Source organism: Branchiostoma belcheri, unplaced genomic scaffold, assembly GCF_001625305.1.
Source record: "Branchiostoma belcheri isolate BF01 breed outbred unplaced genomic scaffold, Haploidv18h27 scaffold19, whole genome shotgun sequence".
Taxonomy (NCBI): domain Eukaryota; kingdom Metazoa; phylum Chordata; class Leptocardii; order Amphioxiformes; family Branchiostomatidae; genus Branchiostoma; species Branchiostoma belcheri.
The window spans coordinates 1,156,222-1,180,133 of record NW_017803379.1 but is presented as its reverse complement, the minus strand read 5'-3'; the positions used below and the strand labels follow the sequence as shown (position 1 = coordinate 1,180,133).

General features: G+C 44.1%; 4 protein-coding genes across 4 annotated transcripts; 1 reads left to right on the top strand and 3 right to left on the bottom strand.

Moving 5' to 3' along the window:
- The first annotated feature begins 864 nt into the window (after nucleotides 1–864).
- On the top strand, nucleotides 865–11,466 carry LOC109468010. Its single transcript, XM_019766214.1, is given in 10 exon segments — nucleotides 865–1,415; nucleotides 3,109–3,200; nucleotides 3,999–4,079; nucleotides 4,361–4,423; nucleotides 4,544–4,615; nucleotides 4,805–4,861; nucleotides 5,092–5,192; nucleotides 5,398–9,299; nucleotides 9,301–9,876; nucleotides 9,878–11,466. Coding segments are annotated over 10 exon segments (6,087 nt in total). The 5' UTR covers nucleotides 865–1,394; the 3' UTR covers nucleotides 11,000–11,466.
- A 40-nt stretch (nucleotides 11,467–11,506) lies between these two features.
- LOC109468012 (prolyl 4-hydroxylase subunit alpha-3-like) lies at nucleotides 11,507–16,622 on the bottom strand. Its single transcript, XM_019766215.1, has 9 exons — nucleotides 16,297–16,622; nucleotides 15,654–15,793; nucleotides 14,771–15,236; nucleotides 12,872–12,977; nucleotides 12,581–12,634; nucleotides 12,377–12,433; nucleotides 12,121–12,189; nucleotides 11,844–11,940; nucleotides 11,507–11,577 (listed from the first exon to the last, which is right to left on the bottom strand). Exons 1-9 carry the CDS (start codon nucleotides 16,470–16,472, stop codon nucleotides 11,507–11,509), a joined length of 1,236 nt encoding a protein of 411 aa, XP_019621774.1. The 5' UTR covers nucleotides 16,473–16,622.
- A 741-nt stretch (nucleotides 16,623–17,363) lies between these two features.
- LOC109467798 (prolyl 4-hydroxylase subunit alpha-3-like) lies at nucleotides 17,364–20,792 on the bottom strand. The gene is made up of 8 exons (XM_019765849.1): nucleotides 20,550–20,792; nucleotides 20,219–20,286; nucleotides 19,901–20,006; nucleotides 19,438–19,491; nucleotides 18,978–19,037; nucleotides 18,645–18,713; nucleotides 18,328–18,424; nucleotides 17,364–17,685 (listed from the first exon to the last, which is right to left on the bottom strand). The coding sequence occupies exons 1-8, from the start codon at nucleotides 20,610–20,612 to the stop codon at nucleotides 17,615–17,617; spliced, it is 588 nt and encodes a 195-aa protein (XP_019621408.1). The 5' UTR covers nucleotides 20,613–20,792; the 3' UTR covers nucleotides 17,364–17,614.
- A 347-nt stretch (nucleotides 20,793–21,139) lies between these two features.
- LOC109467750 (prolyl 4-hydroxylase subunit alpha-2-like) lies at nucleotides 21,140–23,768 on the bottom strand. The gene is made up of 5 exons (XM_019765801.1): nucleotides 23,386–23,768; nucleotides 22,529–22,686; nucleotides 21,797–22,149; nucleotides 21,588–21,639; nucleotides 21,140–21,330 (listed from the first exon to the last, which is right to left on the bottom strand). Exons 1-5 carry the CDS (start codon nucleotides 23,565–23,567, stop codon nucleotides 21,140–21,142), a joined length of 936 nt encoding a protein of 311 aa, XP_019621360.1. The 5' UTR covers nucleotides 23,568–23,768.
- Nucleotides 23,769–23,912: the final 144 nt, after the last annotated feature.

The following is a 23,912-nucleotide window of genomic DNA, read 5'->3' as shown; positions in this document are numbered from 1 at the left end:
CACGTGTGTGCGACAGAGATGGCGCGCCAATAGGGACGGTCCAGATGACTTTGTGGAGAATGAGAGTAATCTCCAAGTAGATGTTGGAGTGGACAATTTTAGATTTCTGACAGTTCTTTCCCCTACTTTTACGCCTCTCTCACCCGGGGTAGATCATGTAGTATCCACCAGACTCCTTGCATAAATAGTAAATAAATAAATAGTAAAAATCGGCTTTAAACGGGGAATTGATTGGCAAGAGGAGTTGGCCGGCGTGCAAAAGAGTCTGGTGGAGACTAGGGCAGTAGAGGACTGTCAGAAAAAAACAGGCCATTCAGAAACTTTTACAACTGCCCACACAACATCTGCTTCATAGTTCATGAATCGGGGCCAATCAGCCAAGGTTGGTCCCGCCCTTCAGGGGCGAACTTTGCCTTACTTTGGACGATAATTGATATAATAAGGGTGTAAATTTCAGAAGACATGTCTGCACAAAGCCCCCTCACATGCCAGGCCCGCCCTTGGATAAGTCAAGTCAGCCGTTCACGGTTCACCCTGTAATTTGTTCGACTTTTCTCCAAGCAGATGCATGGTTAATAGTCCTCAGTCTAAACAACAACGCTTGAAATGTACAGAACGTCCGAAAAGGTCATTCTTATCTGCTTATCTGTCCCTGGCATCGAAATGTCCTGGCCTGGCATTTCAAGGTGACTGAAAACAGAGAGAAGTGGTAAAACAGCACGGGTCGCTTTGAACAACAAACAGAGCCAGCGCTCAGCTCGGTAGAATGCCCACGGGCGCCAATCCTGGATTGTTCTGATGACGTCAATTGACGCGGGAACCTCCCTAGCTACAGCGGCTGACGTAGAAGCGATTATAGTCCTGCAGAAGATCAGTCATCACCTAATTTGGTAATAATCAGAACAATGCTGAGGCGAAATATGCGGATTTAAGACGTTTACGCCCCCGTGGAATCCCAGAGAGACTTTTGCGCGCGGAGGGGGAAGGGAGACAGCTTGTGAGGGTTGGGAACCGGTGAGGTGCCGAGACCTGTCGCTGTCGTGCACTGCTGGACCTCGTGCCTGATCTAAACACTACCTGCGCAACTGTAAACAACAAAATTCAACTTCCTCCTCCACATTTCCGCGAGGGATCAGAAGTCTCCAGGCTTACACAACTAACGAAATGCACCGAGGACAGCGCCAAGGACGCTTAATCAGCACATAAAAGGTACACTAGTAAAGGACTACACACACTGCCTGAGGAGTGTACTCTGAAACTGGAGACATTACCGCAGACTTACACGAACTCCGTGTAATGAATACTACTTTCCAATTCCACTACCAGACGTCGCAAGAAAAGAACACTAGTTGCGGTTCATCCCTTAGTGAAGAACGCCAAAGCCTACAGACGAAATGCCGAGAGACACAGGCCAGGTAAGCTATGTGTGATAAACAGTATATTATGAGCTTTTCATGCTGTCCATTTGCAGGCTAAAAAGACCGATAAACCACACCATGACCTCACTCTAATTCATCAAGTCTCTCTTTCTCTCGACCATTCATAAGAAAACAAATAGGGAACACTAATCCATTGTGTTAATCCCTAAGGCCACGGTAAGGTCTATACCTGTATTTACCGTCACGGGTAGTACTTAAACAACGGGCGGCGCCAATCATAACATTGCAAGAATCGGATTTCCCCGCACCACATTGTTGCAAAAATGCCACCTGCGAACCTAAACTTGTCATAACATTCGCCCAGCACTAAAGCATGTTGGTTTCTAGCACTTGTATAAGATAAGTTGACCTGAACTAAGTTAGAAGGCCGATTTGTTCTCACACCTACGCGTGACCCATATGTTTTAAATAGTAACATATCGTATAATGTAGTGAGAATGTGGGGGTGGGGGTTTCACCTGTTTGAGCACTGTTAACTCAGCAATTGTCACCTGTTGAAGTGTTTACCTGTAACGTTACATTGTTTAACAAGTTCATATATTCCAAATATTGACTTCCAAACTGTTTTAACCTGACTGAACGACACTTTTAAGTCACAACAGCGTCCCGGTGGATCGAGTTTCCACTAGAGTGGATCAGTCGCCTAGTCTTGTGTTAACCACCGACAGAAAAGAAATGACATACAGAATTTTTTTTATATAATACCCTGTCAACTTAGCACAGCGAGAACACATTAATTTGCAACGCTCCTTGGTAGAGTAAGTCCAGAAGGCTTCAGGAAGCCACTCCGATAAGATCCGATATAATAAGATATCAGCTAGACGTTCTACAGTATTTTGAGTGAAATAGCAGATCCGGAGTCGCCCCAAAGCTTTGAAAGACCACACAGTAGGGTCACTGTAAACTGTATAGGTACATGTCAATACAGCATCCATTGTATCATGCTTACAACACACCGTATACACAGGATAGAGGATCAATATTGGGAGGGGGGCACCGAGTTAATTGTACGCCTGTGTAATTTGTGGCCATTTTCAACCACAATGTTATGTTGGATAGTTGATATCATGAGAGTTTGCTTCATTATATTTGTCGGAGATTTGTGTGACAGGCCATTCAAACGTACCGATATAGTTCACTGCGAGAATTATGATGACGCCTAGGCGTGTGGCATTTTGGTCATCCGAGCAGTAGGTTTGTGGAGGTATTGAAACTGTTTACTTGCTACGATTAAGTGCACAAAGCCGGTCATCCCAAACGTCCCAAGCTTATAAACAACGCCGTAGTACAAACTGGGAAAAGGACCAAGTTCTGTTCCCCTTGTTTATCTGTTTTTCAGCCGCAGTTAATGGTGACGGATATCTTGGTAACAGCCCATTCATACGTTTATGGCCACACATGCATGAGGGCATTTCGGGACAGTCGTTGGTGTGTAAACAAAATTCATCGGTCGTGTGACCAAAATGTTGCATCCTTGTCGACAATAGGTTCTGAGTTTGACCGTGCGACGTAGTTATGATTAGCACCACAGAATAAGTAAGCTACCTATAGCTACTGTAAATATGCTTGATTCACAACCCACGGATAGGTGTGCATACATAAGAATGCACACCTGCAAAATACACGTTTAACCCATGACTCATCAGATATTTCCACTTGGCGAAACAAGGGAGAAGACAAAGGGCAGGGAGACAACACGCCCCGGGCACTGCTCGGCAAAGGTGAACAAGGCGCCGAAGGCACAGCATGCAGACTGCAAAGGTGACTTGCCACTTCTTAAGTACAATGGGGGTATTCATTCAGTAGGTACAGTAGGGTGTGTACACTGTTCGTAAGTGACGGATTCCAGTAAAGTCTGCGGTGGGCGGCAACTTGGAATTACTCTCCAAGTAGAGGTTTGGGTTTTGGGTTATTTGGGGGCTTTTCACCCCACCCCCCAGAACAAAACAAACTCAGTGCAAAAAAGAAACACTGATAAAAAAGAGCCTTAAAACACGCCAAAAATAACCCAAAACCCAAACCTCTGCTTGGAGAGTACGGCAAAATAGCTAGGCGTGAGGATTGATACCTCTGATCTGGTCGGTTGAATCTGGGAGAGTCTGTAGAAATCAAAAATAATATATATATATATATTTTCTTCTATGCGTCATTTCAGGTCTAAAAACTCGTCCAGAGAAAAATGTTTATCAGAAGAAGTAAACAGCATTGTTTCAGACGACAGGTAGATTCACCATCTTTGATTGCTTCCAAATGAGTTCTTAAAATGCGGCATATTACTAGAAAGTACATACTGACACACTGAGTCACATGAAAAATGCTTCGTTGGTATACAAGGAGGTTTAAAATCTTTGATGAAAGATTTAACCTTCCTTGGTTGGTTGGTTGGTTGGTTGGCTGGTTGGTTGGTTGGTTGGTTGGTTGGTTGGTTGGTTGGTTGGTTGGTTGGTTGGTTGGTTGGATGGTTGTGTATGAAGTATTACACCTCGAAGATAAAAGTCAGCACAGCTACAACTCAGAGCAGACCGTATGTTGTGACCACCGCCTACCGTCTCTCCTCAGCTCTGTCACTCTGGATTCATCTGGAGAACTTTTCATAGACGAGGATATGGATGTGACTACTATGAACGACACGTCACAGATGTAGGTACCCATAGGACCATCTTTCTTTACGTATCAAACAACATTGTGCAACATTTATTCATTTATGATGATTTTCCACATACAATACAGCGGCATGGTGGAATATGTGTTCATGTTAGGACACCTTCTCAACGCCACCATGCCAACAAGGTCATAAAATGGAACGTGGAGCTAAATTTATGAATATATGATCTTTTTATTTGAAGTTATCAAGATTCTACCAATTTAATGGTCCATGTGACTGTGCCAATTTTTCTCACTTGCATCTTTTCACATTATAGGGGTGGAAATCTGGACGGAACAGCTGAAGTAACGGACAAGGGGCAACCACCTGCAGGCGAAATGTAAGTGAAATTCTTCCAAAGTTCCAAATTTCTTCCTTCATAATTGACTCACGCTGTCACAGTATACGATAGAGTCTGTATCACATTGTTTGTAACAAGCCCCTTTCATGTCTTCTTTAGGTCTGCCTCTTCTACCGTGATGGCATTTGAAGGCTTTTTTAATATCATCGATCCGATTCCTGCAGACGACAGGTTGGTAACACTCTTTCATATTTCAGGTCGTTTTTAAGAATAAAGACGATCAGATGATTAAAAATTTGGCATGGTCACATCATGAACGCTTGTATTATGTAAGATTAGACCGGAAATAGCCGATATTTAAGACTGTGTGCAGTACAGCGATGTTATTCAATGACGATGTTTTTGTGTATGCCATTATAGGGTCCAAAACTCCTCCATGCAAGCAACGCCATCAAATAGGGCTGCTTTTAAGGAAAGGTAATCACCTCAAAAGCACTTCTCATGCACACAAAATTGTATTTAAAACTTCGCCATGCAATCACATATGCTTATTTCTACACTATATCAAGTAGCGTGATGTTGAGGACAGAGTTTTCTGCATATAATAATTTCAAATTGGCGATTGTTACCAGTTTTTGCTGCCACATTTTAAGTTATTTATTTGTTTCATTTTCAATTGGCACCCCAATGAGTTGTACATTTTTCAGACCGTACGAAGAGTATCTGAATCTCGGCAACCGTGCTCTGGAGAATGGCGACCTGAACTCGGCAGAGACGAACTTTGCGGCAGCGCTACGGCTTATTCACGGTAGGCCCGTGATACACATTAACATGAGGAAAATACTGTTCCTACATTAATATGCTTGTAACTTTAGATTAATAGATTTAGCTAAAACCTTACATTTTCGTTTACCAAAAAGACTCTCATACGGTGCATCTATTGTGCTGCTGTTGACAACAGCTGTAGCCAACGTGGTCCAAACGTTTTTCCTTTGCCACACTTGTACCCTCAGAACCAAGTAAACCTGTGCTTCACGCAGAGGCCCACTGTCTACAAAGGCTCGGTGACGTGTACAAAGAACGAGGCAAACGGACAAAGAACGGAGGAGTCTTCAACCAATCGGCGGCTTTGTACAATGCAGCCCTGGCTAGAACGGAGGACGAAGAATCCAAACAAAACTTACTGAGAGTTCGGAATGAGGTAGAGCCACTGTTTCTCTCACACACGGCAAACATAGGTCTGGAGCCGACCTGGCATCATGTCGTCATAGATCATAAGAAGGAGTTGGACGACATGCGACGCCATATGATGCACCAGTTGGACGCCATTCACAAGGAGTACAATCCGTACCAGTACCACGAGGACGATCCAGCTGCGAGAGAAGTGGAGACACTACGAGCTAACGCGATCAGGGATCTGTTCAAGACCGTTGCCAGAGACAGGCAGAGGCTTCTTCAAGTGCTCGTCGAGGAGTGCATCACAGAACTCGGCCCTCCTCCCTGCAGGTACGCCCTCATTGCCGTGGGGTCCCAAGCGGCAGAACTTGCCACGCTATATTCTGAACTAGACTTCGCCATTCTAATTGAGGAAGGGAAGGACCATCATGATACACAGTGGTACTTTCGTAAGTTGTCGTGGTATCTACACCTTAAGGTTATCAATCTGGGGGAAACCACTCTCCCATCGCTGGCTATCACCAGTCTAAACGACTACCGGAATGAAGATCCAACCAAGAACTGGTTTCTAGACTTTGTAACACCTCCTGGATTTGCCTTCGACGGCTATCTAACCAAGAACCCTCCAGTCACCATCACAAACGACACAGACACCAGCCCACTTGGTTGTCTCATCCTGACACCTACAAACATGGCCGAACTACAACATCGCTGTGTCTTAGTTCGGGAAGGACATTGCCTCTCAGACGTCCTGAGAAGAGTAGCATACTTGGCAGGAGGGCAGGATTTGGTGGATGAGTACGTCAACAGACTGAAGAGTACACCCGAGCCATGTGAACGCCAAGCCAGACTGCTCGGGAGGCTGTCGTCGCCGGATGAGATTCACCAAATCGACACTAGTTTGGACAAAGCACGTCTTCTGAACCTCAAGAAGGACATCTATCGCTTTCCTAGTACGGTCATTGAGGCTCTGGGTCTAGTTTGTGACATATCCTCATCAAGTACGTGGACAGTGATAGAGGAATTGAAGAAACAACACCATATCAGTGACGCTGACGCGAACCACCTGACAGTAATGACCAGCATCTCGGCCGAGATACAGATGAGAGAACACGCGACAAGCGGAGGACGAAACGAATCCCCGAGTGAGCTCCTAGCATTGCCACGTCAAACGAAAGAACAGGAGACATACGGGACCGTGCTCAGGTCAACATTCCACATTCCCCACCCCAAAATGCTCTTCAGGTATTACTTCACCGCCATTCCGCTAAAAAGATGTGTCCTCGACATCTTAGAAGACACCGGGCCTGTTAAGAAGGGACCTTTGTTGAGAACAGCTATATTCGATTCTTCTTCCTCGTGCCGGGCTGAACTGGCCCGAGACCTGTACCTTTTAAGTACTTCTGTAAATGAGTCTGAGTCAGTGCTGAGAGTAACGTACATTCAGAGCCAAGAACAGGCAATATCAATCGCTGAGCTGGCCGCTACTCGGAAACAGTGTGGTGATTTGAAGGAAGCCATCATTCTCTATGACAAATCACTCTCCTTATGGAAGTGGATCAGCAATACAAGCGTCGAAAACCGTGTCATTGCCCAACGTCATATTGCCAACATACTGAACAACCTTGGTTTGTCGTGGAGTGAACAGGGTGACGATAAACAGGCTATCAAATTCTATGAGCAGGCAATGGAGATTCGTGGAAAGGACATTGTACACACACAGACTGCAGCACTATTGAACAACATAGCACTGTCTTGGTGGAAACTCGGCGATGAGAGCAAAGCCACCAGTTTCTTTGAGCAGTGCCTTGTGGTACTGAAATCTGTCCATAAGACCAACGTGATACATGCCAGCATTGCAGCTTGCCTCTTCAACCTTGGAGTAGTCTGGGGTAAACGTGGCGATCACAAGAAATCCATGATGTACAAGAAAGAGTCGCTGAGGATGAAACAGGTCCTCCACGGGGACAACACGGCACATCCCGACATTGCTGCGCTCCTTCACGAGCTGGGCTCAAGCTGCTGTAGACTTGGTGATCTCGTTAAAGGCATCCGCTACTTCGAGCAGTCAATCAAAGTGCTCCGAACCGTCCATAAGGAGAAACCGCACGAGGAGATTGTCCGTGGTCTCAACAGCTTGGGATCGTGCTGGAACAAAATCGGTGATTATATCAAGGCAATCTGCTACGTTGAGCGGTCCCTGGAGATGAACTTGGCACTGAAAGGTGACACGTCACATCTGACTATCGTCGCTTTACACAGAAAACTGGGGTCTCTGTGGAGTCTGCAGGGTAACTACCTGGAGGCGATCAAACACCTCTCGAAGTCACTGACCATGATGACGTTTCTGTGTGGCGAAAAGACGGCGCATCCTGACATCGCAGCCTTGCTCAATAATCTGGGAGTGTCGTGGTGTAAACTCGGCGAACAGGAAAAGGCGATGCAGAACAACCAACGCTTGCCGGAAGTCATAAGGAGGATCTACGGAGCCGGCACAACACCACCGTCCTGTCTTGGGGGTGCATACCATACCCTACAGCTTGATAGTGCACCACATGCTGGCGGCAGTGATCATGAGAAAGCGATGGCATATTTCGAACAATCACTAAAAATGAGGAAAACCATACACGGTGCAACAGCTACACATCCCGACATTGCTTCATCTCTCAGCAACCTGGGCTCAGTATGGAGTAAACTTGGCGACCGCACGAAAGCGATCCAGTACAAAGCTAAAGCTCTGAGCATGAGGAAGGATATCCACGGGGACAAGCCGCACCCTGACACTGCAGCGTTGCTCAACGATCTAGGAGTGTTGTTGTGGCAGGTCGGTGACAAAAAGAAAGCACTGTGTTATTTTGAACAGTGCCTAGAGATGACGAGAGACATCCACAAATGGAACACTGAACAACATCCTGCCATTGCTGGAGCATTGAACAACCTTGCCATGAGTTTCAAAGGACTCGGCAATCTCAGGAAAGCAGCCCAGTTCTTCGCGGAATCCGCTGCAATGATGAAAGCTGTTTGTGGGGAACATACAGCACATGTCAACGTCACCGCGCCTTTGATTAACTTTGGAGTGACCTGGGACATGCTTGTAGAGGAAAACAAAGAGCAGACTATCAGAGGACACGGCGCATTGACGCGAATGTGTATCTTTGGAAATATCGAACCCCGTCATGATATTGCCATGTCACTATCAGACATTGGATCGTCCTGTTTTAATGCTGGACTTCACAGTAAAGCACGGACGTACTATGAGCATTCTATACTGATATTACAAGCCATTTATGGATACCAAACGAACAATGCTGACGTCGCCAGGCTTCTCGGGCAGGTGGGGCTATGTTGCAATGAGTTGGGAGAACAAACAAAAGCTATCAGCTATTTTGAGCGATCACTTGACATGGGGAGAGCCTTGCCCACTGGCACTAAACGCCTGGACAGTGCCGTTTGCCTGAGTAAACTGGCATCAATATGCTGTCAACTCGGCAATCACAACCAAGCGATTAGCCACTATGAGGAGTCGTTACGAATAATGGAGATTGTCATCGGAGACAACGTGGCCCATCCTCAGACTGCCGCCACACTCAGCGACCTGGCATCTACTTGGAGCAAAGTCGGCAATTACAGAAATGCAATAAGCTGCGAAGAACAATCTCTGAAGATGAAGAAGACCATATATGGAGACAGTACGGTGCATCCTGACATTTCCGCGTCACTTGGCAGCCTTGGTCTATACTAGGAGTAAAATCGGCGATCAGACCAAAGCTATCGGTTATTACGAGCATCTACTGGGAATGTTACACACGGACAACACGCGTCAGCCCCAGGTTGCAGCGGTACTTGGCAACCTGGGGTCATCATGGAGCAAACTCGGGGACCAAAGGAAAGCTATCTCCTTCCATGAGCAGGCACTGAAAATACTGCAAAACATTCATGGGAGAAACAGGCCACACCAGGACATTGCCACGGCATTTAGTAACCTAGGATTGTGCTGGGGACAACATGGCGAACGGAACAAAGCCATCGAATGCTATGAACTTGCACTGAAAGTTTTGAAAGCTCTATATGGTGATGATGCGCAGCATCCGCACATTGCAGAAGCACTCTACCACCTGGGGCTCCAATGTAGTGAAATCGGCCATCCTTTGGAGGCAATAATGTACCAGGAACAATCACTGCATATGCGTAGAGCTATCTACAAAACGGTAGCACACCCTGACATAGCCGCGTCATTGAACAGCTTGGGGGCAACCTGGAGCAAACATGGCGACCAGAGAAAAGCTATCGCTTTCTACGAAATGTCATTGCAAAATGATTCGAGCTCTTTGTGGAGAAGACACGGTCAATCCCGAAATTGCCAAGGCCCTCAGTAACCTGGGAAAAGCCTGCACTGAACTTGGTGATCACCCAATAGCGACCGAATACTATGAGCAAGCCCTGCAGATGCAAGAAGCTATCCATGGAGAAAACACACCGCATCCGGATGTTGCCTACTCACTCTGCAACCTGGCATCTTCCTGGATTAAACGTGGCGATCAGAGAAAAGCGATGAACTACTCTGAGATGTTATTAGCGATGATCAGAACTGTTGAAGGAGAAAAGATGGCTCATCCTGGTATTGCGATGGCACTCGGCAACATGGGGAAGTTCTGGACGAAACTTGGTGATCACGAGAAAGCGGTGAAATACTACGAGGATGCATTGAAGATGAGACAACGTCTGTGCGGGGAAAGTTCGGCACGGGAAACTGCTACATTACTTTGCGACCTGGGTCTGTCGTGGAGCAAACTTGGCGATGACAGGAGGGCAGTTACCTGCTTTGAACAGTTCCTAGAAATGACGAAACGTATCAAAGGAGAGATCACTGCTCACTCTGGAATTGCTGAGATTCTTAATTACCTGGGGTCCACGTGTACTAAACTCGGTGACTACGGGAAAGCGGCAGGCTACTATGAACAGGCCCTGGCCATGCTTTACAATCTGCATGGATCTAATGCTTTACGTCCCGACATGGCCGCGATACTCAACAACCTAGGGTCAGCCTGGGGTAAACTTGGCAACCAGAGCAAAGCGATCAGCTACATGGAAATGTCACTCAACATGAGGCAAGCTATGTACGGAGAGGACCCACATCCCGACACAGCGAGGCTCACTAACAACCTGGGGACAGCCTGGTGCCAACTCGGCGATCAGAGAAGAGCCGCCAGCTACTTCGAGGAGTCGCTGAAGATGATGAAGAGAATCTACGGCGAGAACACCGCGCATCCCGACATCGTAGCAGCACTGGACAACCTAGGGCTATCTTGGGGCCACATCGGCGACCAGGCAAAATCCATCAGCTACAAGGAAGAGTCACTGAGGATGATGAAGGCTATCTATGGGGGACGCACGACTACCTCTCCCGTCGCTACTTCACCAGACAGCCTTGTGCCGTAGGTGTGATGTGGGCGATCGGTGCAGTATGAATACAGATCTATATAACATCTATGAGATATGTAATGAAAGCAATACATGAACCATCAAAGGGGCATGATAAATAAACCTTTAGGCGTACTATGGAAATATTCAAACATTCAAACAAACCTGTACTGATGAAGGGTGTCGGAACAACACCCGAACGTTTGCTTATTAAAACTTTTAGTTTGAAAAGTCTAGTATACTATCTTTCTATGGAAATGAAAGTATGTCCATATTCATATCTAGAATTCCATACATGTATTGCGTCGCAGCTGTTGCTGTGATAAGAACAGCTTATTTTCATCGGTCATCCAACATAATTTATGATAGTTTATTTCTATGTAATTTATTCATATTGTATTCACTTCAGCTTGGTACAAGGTGTGTGCTTTGTCGAAAATATGCATTATTTTCCAACATGAAATAAAACTGAACGATAAGGAATGCCTGTTTATTTCTCATTGCTTTTAAAAATCACAGAAAGAATCATTCCTCCGGAGTGAGACCACAAGGACGCTGAAGTTCATTGCCAACCTCGTGTATCCATTTGTTCGTCACTGAGAAGAAAAAAAGTACAAGAAATAATCAACTAGTACAAGAAACAACAAAAAGTACAAGAAACAATCGACTAGAAACATACACCAAAATATAACATTCATATGTCTGGAATAGATTTGATAAAAAGCAAAGCTATATGCTTAGTAAGTTGGGTATTGCAAAAGATGAAGAAAAGCAGATGGCATAGAACATATGAAACTTTTAAATCCATGAAAGAAGTAGAATACTGAAGTACGATGTACAAATATCCCAGTATCTTACTTACCCCATTTGGACCCAATGAGAACAGGGCAGCCCGCATGGACAGAACCTCCGGACCGAACCAGCGCCTTGTTAGTGTTCTCAAACATCACCGCACTGTTCTGGTGTTCAGTGAAGGGAGGGGAGTGTGTTAAAAAGACATATTATGTTTATGGAGCATTTCCACTGCAACAGTATGACATCAAGCGATGTTCTGTAAAACAGTTATGACTTGTGAAATTTTTTTTACATGCATGCATATTTACACCTACCGTAATCGGGATTCGTATTGTCTTACTTACTTTGACTACTGGAACAGCTATGTTTGCCACTGTAAAAACGGTCGCACCGCCAGCATCAACCTCACTCAACTGTCGTGGTAGAAAGCAATATTTTTGTCAGTAATTTCAAATGATGGATGATAAAATTTGTTAACATGCACAAGAATTTGATTCCATGTTTATTGATTCTCAATCACTAATATTTGTTCTAAAGAAATATCAAGCAATGTGTGGTACATTAGATGACGTCGGTATATACAGGTGAAAATTTACATACGTAGAATAAAAATGTGAGGATCCGGTTTGCCTGCACCAGTGTTCGAGAAACTTCATCCTGAAAATATTCGAACAAAATTTAAGTATTTGGTTATTTGCCTATTAATTGGGTAAACAAACTTGATCATCAATGAAACGATCTACGTACATACACATCAATAAATGATAGTCAATCGGAATAACAAAAGTTACTGCTACTATTTACGTCAAGATGGTCATAATGTGGCTCGTACTGTCCACCTAGTCCATAGTTGAGCACCTGTGGAAATAAAAATGTAACAAAAAAACTAGAAACAATAATATTCAGTAAATGTCTCATCATATCACTTATCCATGTATTTCACCAATTTACCGACAGCTTTAACATTTCGGAACATGCACGATTTTTTAACACTTTCGTTTGTAACGGTTTCTCCTATTTTACACTTTTGAAAACCATCCTTCATGACATATTTTCTACGCCCATTTCCTTCATGAAAACCCTAACCTTTAATACCTGGAAGTTGTCCCCTGTCGGGAATGTGGTGTTCAGACCTGTAATGTGCGCCACCCTGCGGGACAACTTTGCAACGACAGGGTCTTCCTCGTCGGGAAGCCATCCACTGTGAGGATGGAGACATGAATGTTTGTCACTTACACTATACTAAGTAAAACAGTATATAAGATTCTTTCAATTTGTCATTAATTGTTATGATATCATAAATGAGACAAGCAGACAGAAAACAAGTCCTACGTTTCGCTCACTCGGTGCTCTGAAACCTTTCTTTCCCCGGAGCTTGGCAATACCATGGATCTCTCGAACTGTGAAAAAGCAATTAATTATGTACTTTGAACTGTCGAACATATTTGACAATCAGGTGCACTGTTGTATGAAACTTGCAACAACTCTTTTCACAGCAGACGACTCAATAATATTGGAACATGTTTGTAGACTGAAGGTCCATATTTGCCATAGACACTAGGTGTAGTACACTGAGATCACTCTGGGACAATAATGAATGTTTAGTACAACATTTCAGTATTCTTGTACCGGAAAAGTTTGTCGTAGACTTTTTTTGGACGATGGCTTCGAATTCTTCATGGCCTCACTGAAAACGGAAAACGACGAATGACAGAAACGTACGAATGTCACCAGACCTTTACCTAGCCTGGAATCCCTCCGTGAACGCTGTACTGTGTCTCCGCTCCGTTCCTCTGCTCCGCCTTCACTGAACGGAGCGGAGACACAGCCTTCACGGAGGGATTCCAGGCTAGTCTTTACTTTGGACACCCCCAATTGTCGCATGACGCCAGCCTCCGTGTCGGTGATGACGTCATAGTACAGCGCGACCCGTGGTTCCTTGTCCCGCAGCACCTCCTGTTTTAACGGGCTGAGGTAGAACACAGGAGACGGGCGGACCAGCGCGCAGCTCAGGGCTGCTGACTCCACGGTCGCTCTTCCTCTCTACACACACGTAAAAATCCATAACATGCAGTTTGGTATTACGTGACTACACTCCATTTCAGCTTTTGAGGTGAAACTTAAGGAAAATAAGAAAAGGATAAATAAGGAAAAGGATAAGCAAATGCATAATGTTCTGCTCTGTTTATTGTAACTCAAACACATTCATATATTACATATAATATATGATGAGCAGTCCCTCAAACTCTGCCCAGCTACAAAATGTAACCCAATGCCACAGGGTGTTTCTACATTACCCCAGTTACCATGGTGACAGATGTCTGGTCCAGGTCATCGACCTTACTGGTTTGGAGAAGACGAAGAAGAGGAAGAAACTTAGCAAAAACAATATGTTTTCCTTCTGCGAAGGTAAACATAGAAAGACTACCACTGAGACGAGCACACAGATAGCACACCTGTAAGACCCCAGCCCGACACAGTTCTTCATAATTATCGTAGATACTTCTCGGTCGCACCAACTCCTGAGACGTAGGTCCTTGTTCATCCGCTTTAGTCCTCGCCACGTCTGCTTTGAAGGCTTTGGTCTTCAGCCTTCGACTATGGTCGTCGTGTCCTAAGCAAAACAACATTATAGTGTTTGCTGGCTGAACTTTGTAAGTTTGACTTTTGATATTATTAGAGTCACTGATTTTTTTTGACGTGATACACATACGACTCTATAGGTTTGACTCTCCCAGGTTCAACCAGTGGACCAGCATGTCGGATGTGATGTCACATGCAGACACACTATAAGACTACGAAGCTTTGAAGTTTGTTTTTTGAAGCTCGGAATGTGACTTACCTAAATCAAGTGCCTTTTTGTAGAACGCCAAAGCTTGCTGGTATTTCTGAAGCTGCAAAGGGATGATAATCATCTTAGCTTTAGGAAAGCAATATTTCATGTAATTCGGGAAGGAATTCAAGATGATACTGTCTTTCTGTGAAAATAGGGACGTCACAACATTCCTGACCAGGACAAATTGTTTTAGATCCTCTTCGGAAGAACAGGGAGTTCTCACCTCACTGTAGGAATCGCCGAGAGCTTCCAGTACTTGTAGCAATTCAGGATCACCTTCAGATGGAGTTCTTTGCGTCACCAGAGTCAGGGTCAAGTTGAACCAAATCGCGGAGTAGTAAAACTCGCCCCGCTTGTGGGCCACGTTGCCGATGTAGAAGACATCAGAGACACCTAGCGGTAGCGATGTGAGCTGCCCCGTAAGGCGTGACAGGTTGACGGGTTGACACCTTTCCGAGTCGTCTGTAGATGTTTGACTCCTCTCACAGTTCATGACGACTTCTCCCTCCGTCAGGCTCCGCAAGTCCAAGTTGTAGACGCCCTGAAGCCTCAGTAGCGCAAGCGCAGACCCTTCTAGATCAGCAGCGGACGGGAAGGAATGTTCCAACTCGGCTTGACCGAACACTGGAAAATATTGAACTCATATTTGCATTACATTTGTAATAAGATAGTACAATGTATAAACACAAGGAAATTGTTACTCAAGAAACTGGATAGATTTTGGAAACTTTCAGGCGTTTCAAGTAGCATCCACTAATTTTCGTCAGTGACTGAAAAGTAGATGCTACTTGAAACATCAGTGACACATCTCACAGTTTTCAAAACCTAAGTCTACTCAATATTGTGTTTTATATTATAATGACATGCAGATACCACTGTATTGTATTTCTATACATTTGTATGACCCTGTCTATTTATCTGTCGGCATGGTGACCTTGAAAAGGTATACTTAGGTTCACCTGTTTCACAATGCCTTCCATGTATGTGGAGATTTGAAATGAATAAATGAATACTGAAGTTGTCAGCTAATGAGAGCCGTACCGTCTGCATGGTTGGGTAGTTCCTCCATGATGTCCGCCCAGTCGCGGTGAAACCTCCTCAGCAGCAGGTACGCCCCCACAGGACTGTGGACCATCCGGCCAGGGGCGCCGTATCCCGGATGTGACATGCTGTCACACAGACTGAAAACCACACGATTTTCTAAATACAAACCTTTATTATTGAACCTTTATTGAGTGGATGAATAAAAATGTTTATTGCATATTTTTGCCCAGTTGCTGTCACAGATGCTGAAAACGACACAATTCTTATCAATACAAACCTGAAATCTGTATTATTCAACCTTTATTGAGTGGATAAATCGTGACAAACGTCTATTGGACATTTGTATAGACCATAAACACACACATGCAGAACATTAACAAAATGGCCTACACTATATGATAAGTTTTCAACCCATGCAGCCTACATTATATCTAACTGCTCACCCACTGGCCTCTTTCAGCAACAAGTCTTTTTTATGAACAAAACAACGACATCTAAACGTAAAAGTAGTCTATGTTAACTAGATGAAAATTTACCTGTAATGTTAACTGTAGTGTGGTCATCACTATAATACGTTTGCGCTAATCTGTACAATGGATATAATAGAGAATACGTTTGACACTGAAGTCCGAACAGTTACCTCTGCAGCGCGGAGGGCACCTCCCCTCCCTGTTGGATGTACCGTCGAGACGACTCCACCATCCGCTGTTCAACCTTCGCCAGGTTCTCCAGACGAAACGTGGCGGAATAAAAATCCGCGTCACAGGTTGCCAACAAGGCCAACAACACTAACAGGCAGCATAGATAGTACTGCATGGCGATCTCTTTGTGATCTTACTAGCTATAGGAGACTAGAGGAGCTCCTAAGTGTTGGGTAAAAAGGTGAAGTAAAATTTACAGAGAGATGTCATTGGATAGTGTCCTCCCAACACCTGCCTTGTACTAAAGCATCCTGTTTATATGTTGGGAAATACCACGCAAACTGATCATGGTGATTCTTATTATGAGTCCTGTTGTTTTGGGTTGACTATAAAATGAATCCGGTTACAAAACAGGTCGCTATTTTTGTCGGTCCTAGCTAAACCAGCCATAATTGCAGTGATTTTGGAACGGCTGGATTGGAATGATTTACAGGGAGGTAAGTAAAGAGGAAAGTCGATGAAAAGCACAGTAGGGTAGCGTACGTGTGTGAGTAAGAAAGTAATGAAGTAATGCCAGTTTTATCATGGTGGGTTTAGCTTCTGGATACCATATTGGAAATTTGACACACACACACAGAGACTCACACACACGCACAAACACACACACACGCACGAACACACACACACACACACACACACACACACACACACACACACACACACACACACGGACGAACACACACTCTTCTCTCTCTCCCTCTCTCTCTCAGACCATTGGCTTTTTCACTTCATTTCGCCTAAGGCGGTGCATCCGGCTGCTGCACCTATCAATGTAAACCTACTGGACCATTGTGTCTTTACACTGGCTTCACGATAAACCCTAGAGACCTCCTGCAAGTTCCCCTGCCATAGTTGCTACTACAGCTGGCATCCAGGCCATGTCAAAGTTAGTTGACTAGTAACGGCATGTACAGGTACTCAGTCAAACAAATAAAACAACAAAAACAACTCAAGTACGCAGGTAAATCACAACGACTGCTTCAAGTCCCGAAGAATATTTATTTTCCGGAGATGTACTAATCACCGATATTCTCATATTTCACAATCTGTAGACTGTTGCCATCGACCAAGGTCAGAAGAATGGCACAGAATACTAATTCAAAATTCCTAAACAAATTGAAAATGAGATATTAGTAGCATAATGACAATGGTCCAAGTACTTATTTTAAGTAGATAAATCGTGCAAAAAAGGCACACATATAAGGCGTGATGAAAAATGAATGTAGAGATAGTAATCATAACATCTCTGCGAGACTATCACTCGTCTGGTGAGAGACTACAAGGCCTCTTGAACTCGTTCCCATACTCCCGTATCCACTTGACAGCCGCTGTGCAAAAAATAAATAGATAAATAAACGGATAGTATGTAAGATACATGTAGTAAGGCAGATATAGCATAGGCTGTTAATGACAGTCCAATAAATAACCTCTCACAGATCTAAAATCATCTTTACCACAACTCTTGTTAGAACTTATCACTAACGGAATAGATTAGGACTAGCTGAAAACACTGCCATGAAAGTTCATCTGATTTCGTAGTTAGATGTTTAACGTTAGAACGTTTGTTCCAGGGATGACGTCACACTTCAGAAAAGACATCTGACAAGTCTCGCTGGGTCAGTCTACTGAAGAAGACCAGAGTGAATGCACGAAAGTTCTAGGAGAGAACAATTCTTTGTGTTGGAACAGATGTTTTAACTGAAGACACATGACAGAAGAACAGTTGAGAATGGAGTCGTGTGAGTGCTCGACTAGGAACCAAGAGGTCCCGGGTTCGAGTCCTGATATGCCACTGATCTTGTGCCCTTGGGAAAGGCACTTTACACGACTTTCCTCACTTCACTCAGGTGAAAATGAGTATTGTATTGTCCCCTGTGTTGGTGGCGGCATTAATATAAGTTGGAAAAAAACTTGAGTGTGCCGTCACCACGTCTTGTGATTGCATGTTGTAATAAAAAAAAAAGACTTACTCCACTTGGAGCCCATGAGGACCGGACACCCCGCGTGAAGGGACAGCGGCTCGTAGTCTCCAGACTTCTTCAGGTTCTGGACCAGCAGGGCCGCGTTCTGGAAATCAAACATCGTCGGTACTGTTGCATCATTGCCTCCATCAGAATTGTTGACTTAAAGAAAATATAGACTAGCAATACTTTTTGAGCAAGTACATACGAAGGAAGCAAACACTGGAGCCAAATAATTTACAGGTGCAGTGTATGTAATGTTTCAAATATGTAAAGCAATATTTGTGCAATATTTGTAAACAACAACAACAACAACAAAATAATACCTGCACAGCGGGAGTGATGAGATCTATCTCAGGGAAGACTATGGCACCGCCTGCTTCTACTTCATTTAACTGAAACGGGAAAGAAACGGACATCTTTGGAACAACACTTTCGACCAATGCAGTACATGAGGATATGTTTGCTAGCAAAGTACTCACTGCAACAGGCAGATTAGAACAAAACATACAACTTAATAACACCAATAACAGCTTCGTAACTTTTCCTTGCCTTTTTTTACTTTCTTACAGCTTACTGGGCTTTTCCCTCAATATCGGTCATTTGAAGGGGTAAACGGTGTCCTATTGGTCAGAGAAATGTCAGATATCCTGACTTACGTAGGTTAAGAAGGTCATCATCCTGTTCCCATCTATGGCTGTGTAGCGATGGTAGACTTCCTGTGGGAAAGAATATATTTGTTTACCTTCGCATACATGTATGGTCTGCTCTGTTAATTCTTACTCAAATACATTCGTATATATGGTCAGACAAATCCCTCCTACTATAAGATTGCAACATTATGTAACCCAACACCAGTTGCCATGGTGACAGACGTCAACAAATCAGATCATTGGCCAGGTCAGAGGTTAGTGTTTAGAGAAGAAGAAGAGGAAACTGAGCAAAAACAATATGTTTTCCTTCGGTAAACATAAATATTCATCAGTACGAGAGAAGAGAAAAGCACATCATTGACCTGGACTCTACTAAACAATGTCACTCAAACATGCAAAGTCGTAGGTTGTAAGTTGTAACGTCACTTCCTTAGATATATTACAACACAAACACACTGAGCCTTACCGCGAAGTAGTCCAGGTGATGTTGAATGGCGCCTCCGAGACCATAATTCAGGACCTAAGAACAACACCGCATATTTAAACGTATGTACACAATTTGATGACATGTGGCGGTCATGGACTCTGATTTTAGACGATACACTTTTTAGCTCTAGTTGACAGTTGTAGCTGAGCTGCCATACCGTAGCAAATTATGGAGGAAAAAACGACGCACTTGAATGCAGTGAACGATGCTTCCGTAATAAAGTATATGTGAACGAATGAAAAATTGATATTGTTGTTGTTTCTGTGGACAGATTTTTATATTTCTGTATAATGCTTTATCGTTTAAACGCTGATGATCTTTTAAATGAATTGTTCTTCTATAAGTGTATTGTAAAATCAGCGCAATTTAGTCTTGATGACTACAAAGTTGATTAAACAATAAAGGTTTAAAGTTTAAGAAAAAAAAATCAGAAATGCCTGACCATGATCGGTTCTGCATGCGGCAGTTCCGTGGACAGCCCGGTCAGCTGACCAACTCTGCGGCTCATCTTCGCGATAAACGGTTCCTCAGCGTCAGTGATGACTCCCCTGGTGGTGCGGAATGATCAGATAAATAAGTAGCCTTACTGAGTAAAACGCCACCAAGTCGACGTTGAAATATTACATCAAAGTCCAGACGCGCATAACTCAATATAATGCATTGTGTTGTCAAAGCTTCAACCATAAACATTTATATGCCAACGCTATATAAAATTTCAGCGTGATATTACTGAAAATATTGTTTTTACAAGTTTACTTACTTTTCACTGACTGCGTATTTGTCGATGTAGACTAGACCCTGATCATCCATGCTCGTCGATCTTTTAAACTGTTATAAAACATGTTTATGTCAATTGGGAATTTACAAAAACGTTATGTAACCATCCATCCAGCCAGCCATCCATCCATCCATCCATCCATCCATCCATCCATCCATCCATCCATCCATCCATCCATCCATCCATCCATCCATCCAACCATCCAGCCAGCCAGCCAGCCAGACTGCCAGCCAGCCAACCAACCATTGCTTTCTCAGGGAATTTTTCCCCGGAGCAGTACACAGAAAACAAAACATAACAAAGACAGAATCACCCTGGGAAATGCGACAGTCCTGAACTTTTTGGCCTCCTTCTGCGTGATGACGTCATGGTACATAAGTATCTGAGGGTTCCTCCTGTGCAGAACCTCCACCCTGGCCGGACTGATGTACAGATGGGGGCTGTCCCGCACGTACCGGCACTTCAGACGCCGAGGCACGGGGCTCTGGGCAACAGAACGGCTTGTAAACTTCTTTATATCATCGGTAAGGTCAACAGAAGACAAATGCCGAGAAGAAAAGATTCCTCCACCACTGAACAGGACAGTTGTTGCATGAATTTGTTAATGTATACCATTTATGTTAAGTCTGTGTGATTACCCTGTGTTATTGTGTGACGGTTGTTATTTTGTTTTGATGTATTACATGTTAATAAGGGCCACAGGAAGAATGGCTGAGGATGTTGCCAAGCTAAATTGTGCATTCTAATAAAATGAAAATCAAAGCAGCTAATCCAAACCTCTCTAGCATTAAACATGACAGAATCGAACCTGGACAACTTCAAGTCTGCGTTATTACCTTGTGTTATTGTGTGACAGTTGTATTACATGTTAAAGACCACAGGAAGAATAGCCGAGAATTTTTTCTAGCTACATTGCGGACCCCAATAAACATGACAGACTCGAACCTGGACGACGTCCAGTCGGCAGAGGTGCTGGGACTTCGCCACGAGCGCCTTCAGCTCGGGATCATCCTCCTCCGCCACCGTGCCGTCATCCACAGCCGCCAGCTGCAGCGTGTCGTCATAGTCCGCGTACAGGATCTGGTTGTTAGGGTCTGGAGCAGGACGATATCGGCATGATTTAGCAAATTGTTCTCGTATGAAGTATGAAGAGTATGGACAGGTGAAACAATTGAAAACGGGTGTATTCACCCTATACCAAGTTACAAACAATTTGAGAAATATCATCATATTATTCATATTGTGACCACAAGTCAGTATTCATGACTGGCCTCCATGACTATTGGGTCATTTCTGCCAGTGATCCTGAAATTCTAGTTACAGAAGTTACGTTGAGTTTTGCTTTGCTTACCAAGTTGCAAGGCCTCCTGGTATATAGCCAAAGATTGGTCGTATTGCTTCAGCTATTGGGAAACGACAAAAAATTCCATCAGAGAAAAATATTCTATAATCAAGTAAAATGTTGTCAAATATACAACAATGCATGCTAACCACTTTCTGCCCTGATAATGCCTTATGCCTTGTGATATCAAATGATACAGACTACGAGTCCCTGTGTACCTTCGCGTGTGCGCTGGCCATTTTTGACATGGCGTCAACCTTCTCTTTCAGTCCGTAAGCGGAGCCCAGCGCGTAGGAATACCACCGGATCGCGTCCTCGAAGTGATTCTGGTCGCTCGCCACATTCCCGAGGAACATGGTGTCCCACAGGTCCAGGGCGAGGAACGGCTCCGGCGAGGAGATGGCGACCAGCCGAGGTTGTGCGGACTGAGGGACCGCCATCGCCATCACTATCTGTCCGTGTGCCAGACTGTGGATGTCCAGGTTGTAGATGGCCTGCAGCCGGACCAGCGCGAACGCTGACATCTCCAGATCCTCCTGGTCCGGCACCTGGACCAGGATGTTCGGTTTTCCTAGCAGGAAAAAAAAAGAGGAAAAGTCAAGTGAATCTTGTCAATACGGAGGTGAGCCACGTACCTGGAGCAAATAATGAATGAATGACGACCTTTATTGTACATTTTGTCACATTTGACTACGTACAGGTCAAAACAAACAAAAACATGAACAGATACAATGTACAATTGAAAGAAACAAATTAAATCAATTAAACAATAAATGCTGTGTTTTGATAATCAAAGAAAAATAAATAATTCTATTAGCAGTTTTTACAAGATCTCGAAGGCTAAACATCAACATGAACATAAAAGTTCTAAGCCGCTTTTCAACACCTGTACATCTAAGCAAGGAGGTTCGCGCGATCGCCTCATTCATCTGAGTAGCGAAAACACTCACCAATCAGATTTTGAGCCTGTTGAAAGATGTCCTGTACATTTTCTTGGCTCAGTCGCTTGATCAAAAGGTAAGCTCCAACCGGATGGTGGGCCAAATGTAAGGGGTCGTCATGGTCGCGAGGCGGATGTAGCCAGTCGTCGCCATAGCTGTCCACGTAACTGGGGTGTAGCATGACAAATATAATATTACTTTGTGTTTGGACAGTTACTTGCCAGATACTTGTTTTAACTGTTTTAGTGAGTATGCTTAGAATGGTATATGTTACATGGAAGGTTTTGTTGTGAATTTCACTGACGTGTGAAGCAGTACATGCTAGCTTATCTTATCAAAGTTTCTTATCATGTAGAGTTAGGTGTTTACTGGTTGAAATAACTAGAACGACTGTAGCTATTCAGATTAGTTTTCTGGAAAGCTGTTCCTATCAAGATCGTCTGAGCATTTAGGGGCAAATCAACCCTAGGACGAGCAGGCAGAATATTATCACCACCATAGCATTCAATGCTTTGAGATATTCTGGTGCCGGTATTTACATATATCGAAGTTCCTTTGCTCTTTTTGTTTGCTGTGTATGTACAGGATATTGAAACATACTCTTGCAGGTTTTCCTTATTATCTCCCCAAAGAATTGCTAAACCCACCCTGCCTGCCTAAAGACTTACAATACGAAACGTACAGAAAAAACAACACTTTTATATTTCGGAAATTTTTCAAATTTCACAAGTTTTCACTTGCTTGAAATTGGTGTAGACTACCTGTAAAGATGAATTTAAGCTGTACGAGGTACTGTAACGTAGAATTATCACAAGACAAGGCTGCGTTTATGTGCAAGGATTATTTTAGTGCAGGTGAAATCTTACCTCCTGAGATCTCCGGTCACCTCCCCGAGTCCCTGACTGATGTGCTGTTTGACCTTACCCACCATTTTCCTCTCGGCCAGCAGAAGGTGCTCCACGCGCACGATCGCGGAGTAGTACCCTATGTTCTTAGCGGCATAGAGAGTGGCTGGTACTAGGAACCAGATGAGCAGACGAAGAGACATTTCGACAGAATGAGAGGTTGTAGAACCCAGAGCAAAGACACCGTGCTCAGGAACGGTGTACAGTTGTGGACACAGACACTACAGTGTAGGTGAGTACGGAGGGGACGGGTGGTAGCGTCGTGTTGATATATCCTGTTCACACGTGGCAAATTTCCGTCAGACTACAACCTTACCGGGCAAAAACAAAGTGGGGAATGCAATGTGCAGAGCACTTTGTAAAACAGGTTGATATTTTCCAAGACTGCATATACTACTGTGACAAGATGAAAATTGCGAAGCATATGTTTTAGGCGGTTATATTTGATATATATGGCCTAAACGTGCAACCCGCCGAACATGTGCGGT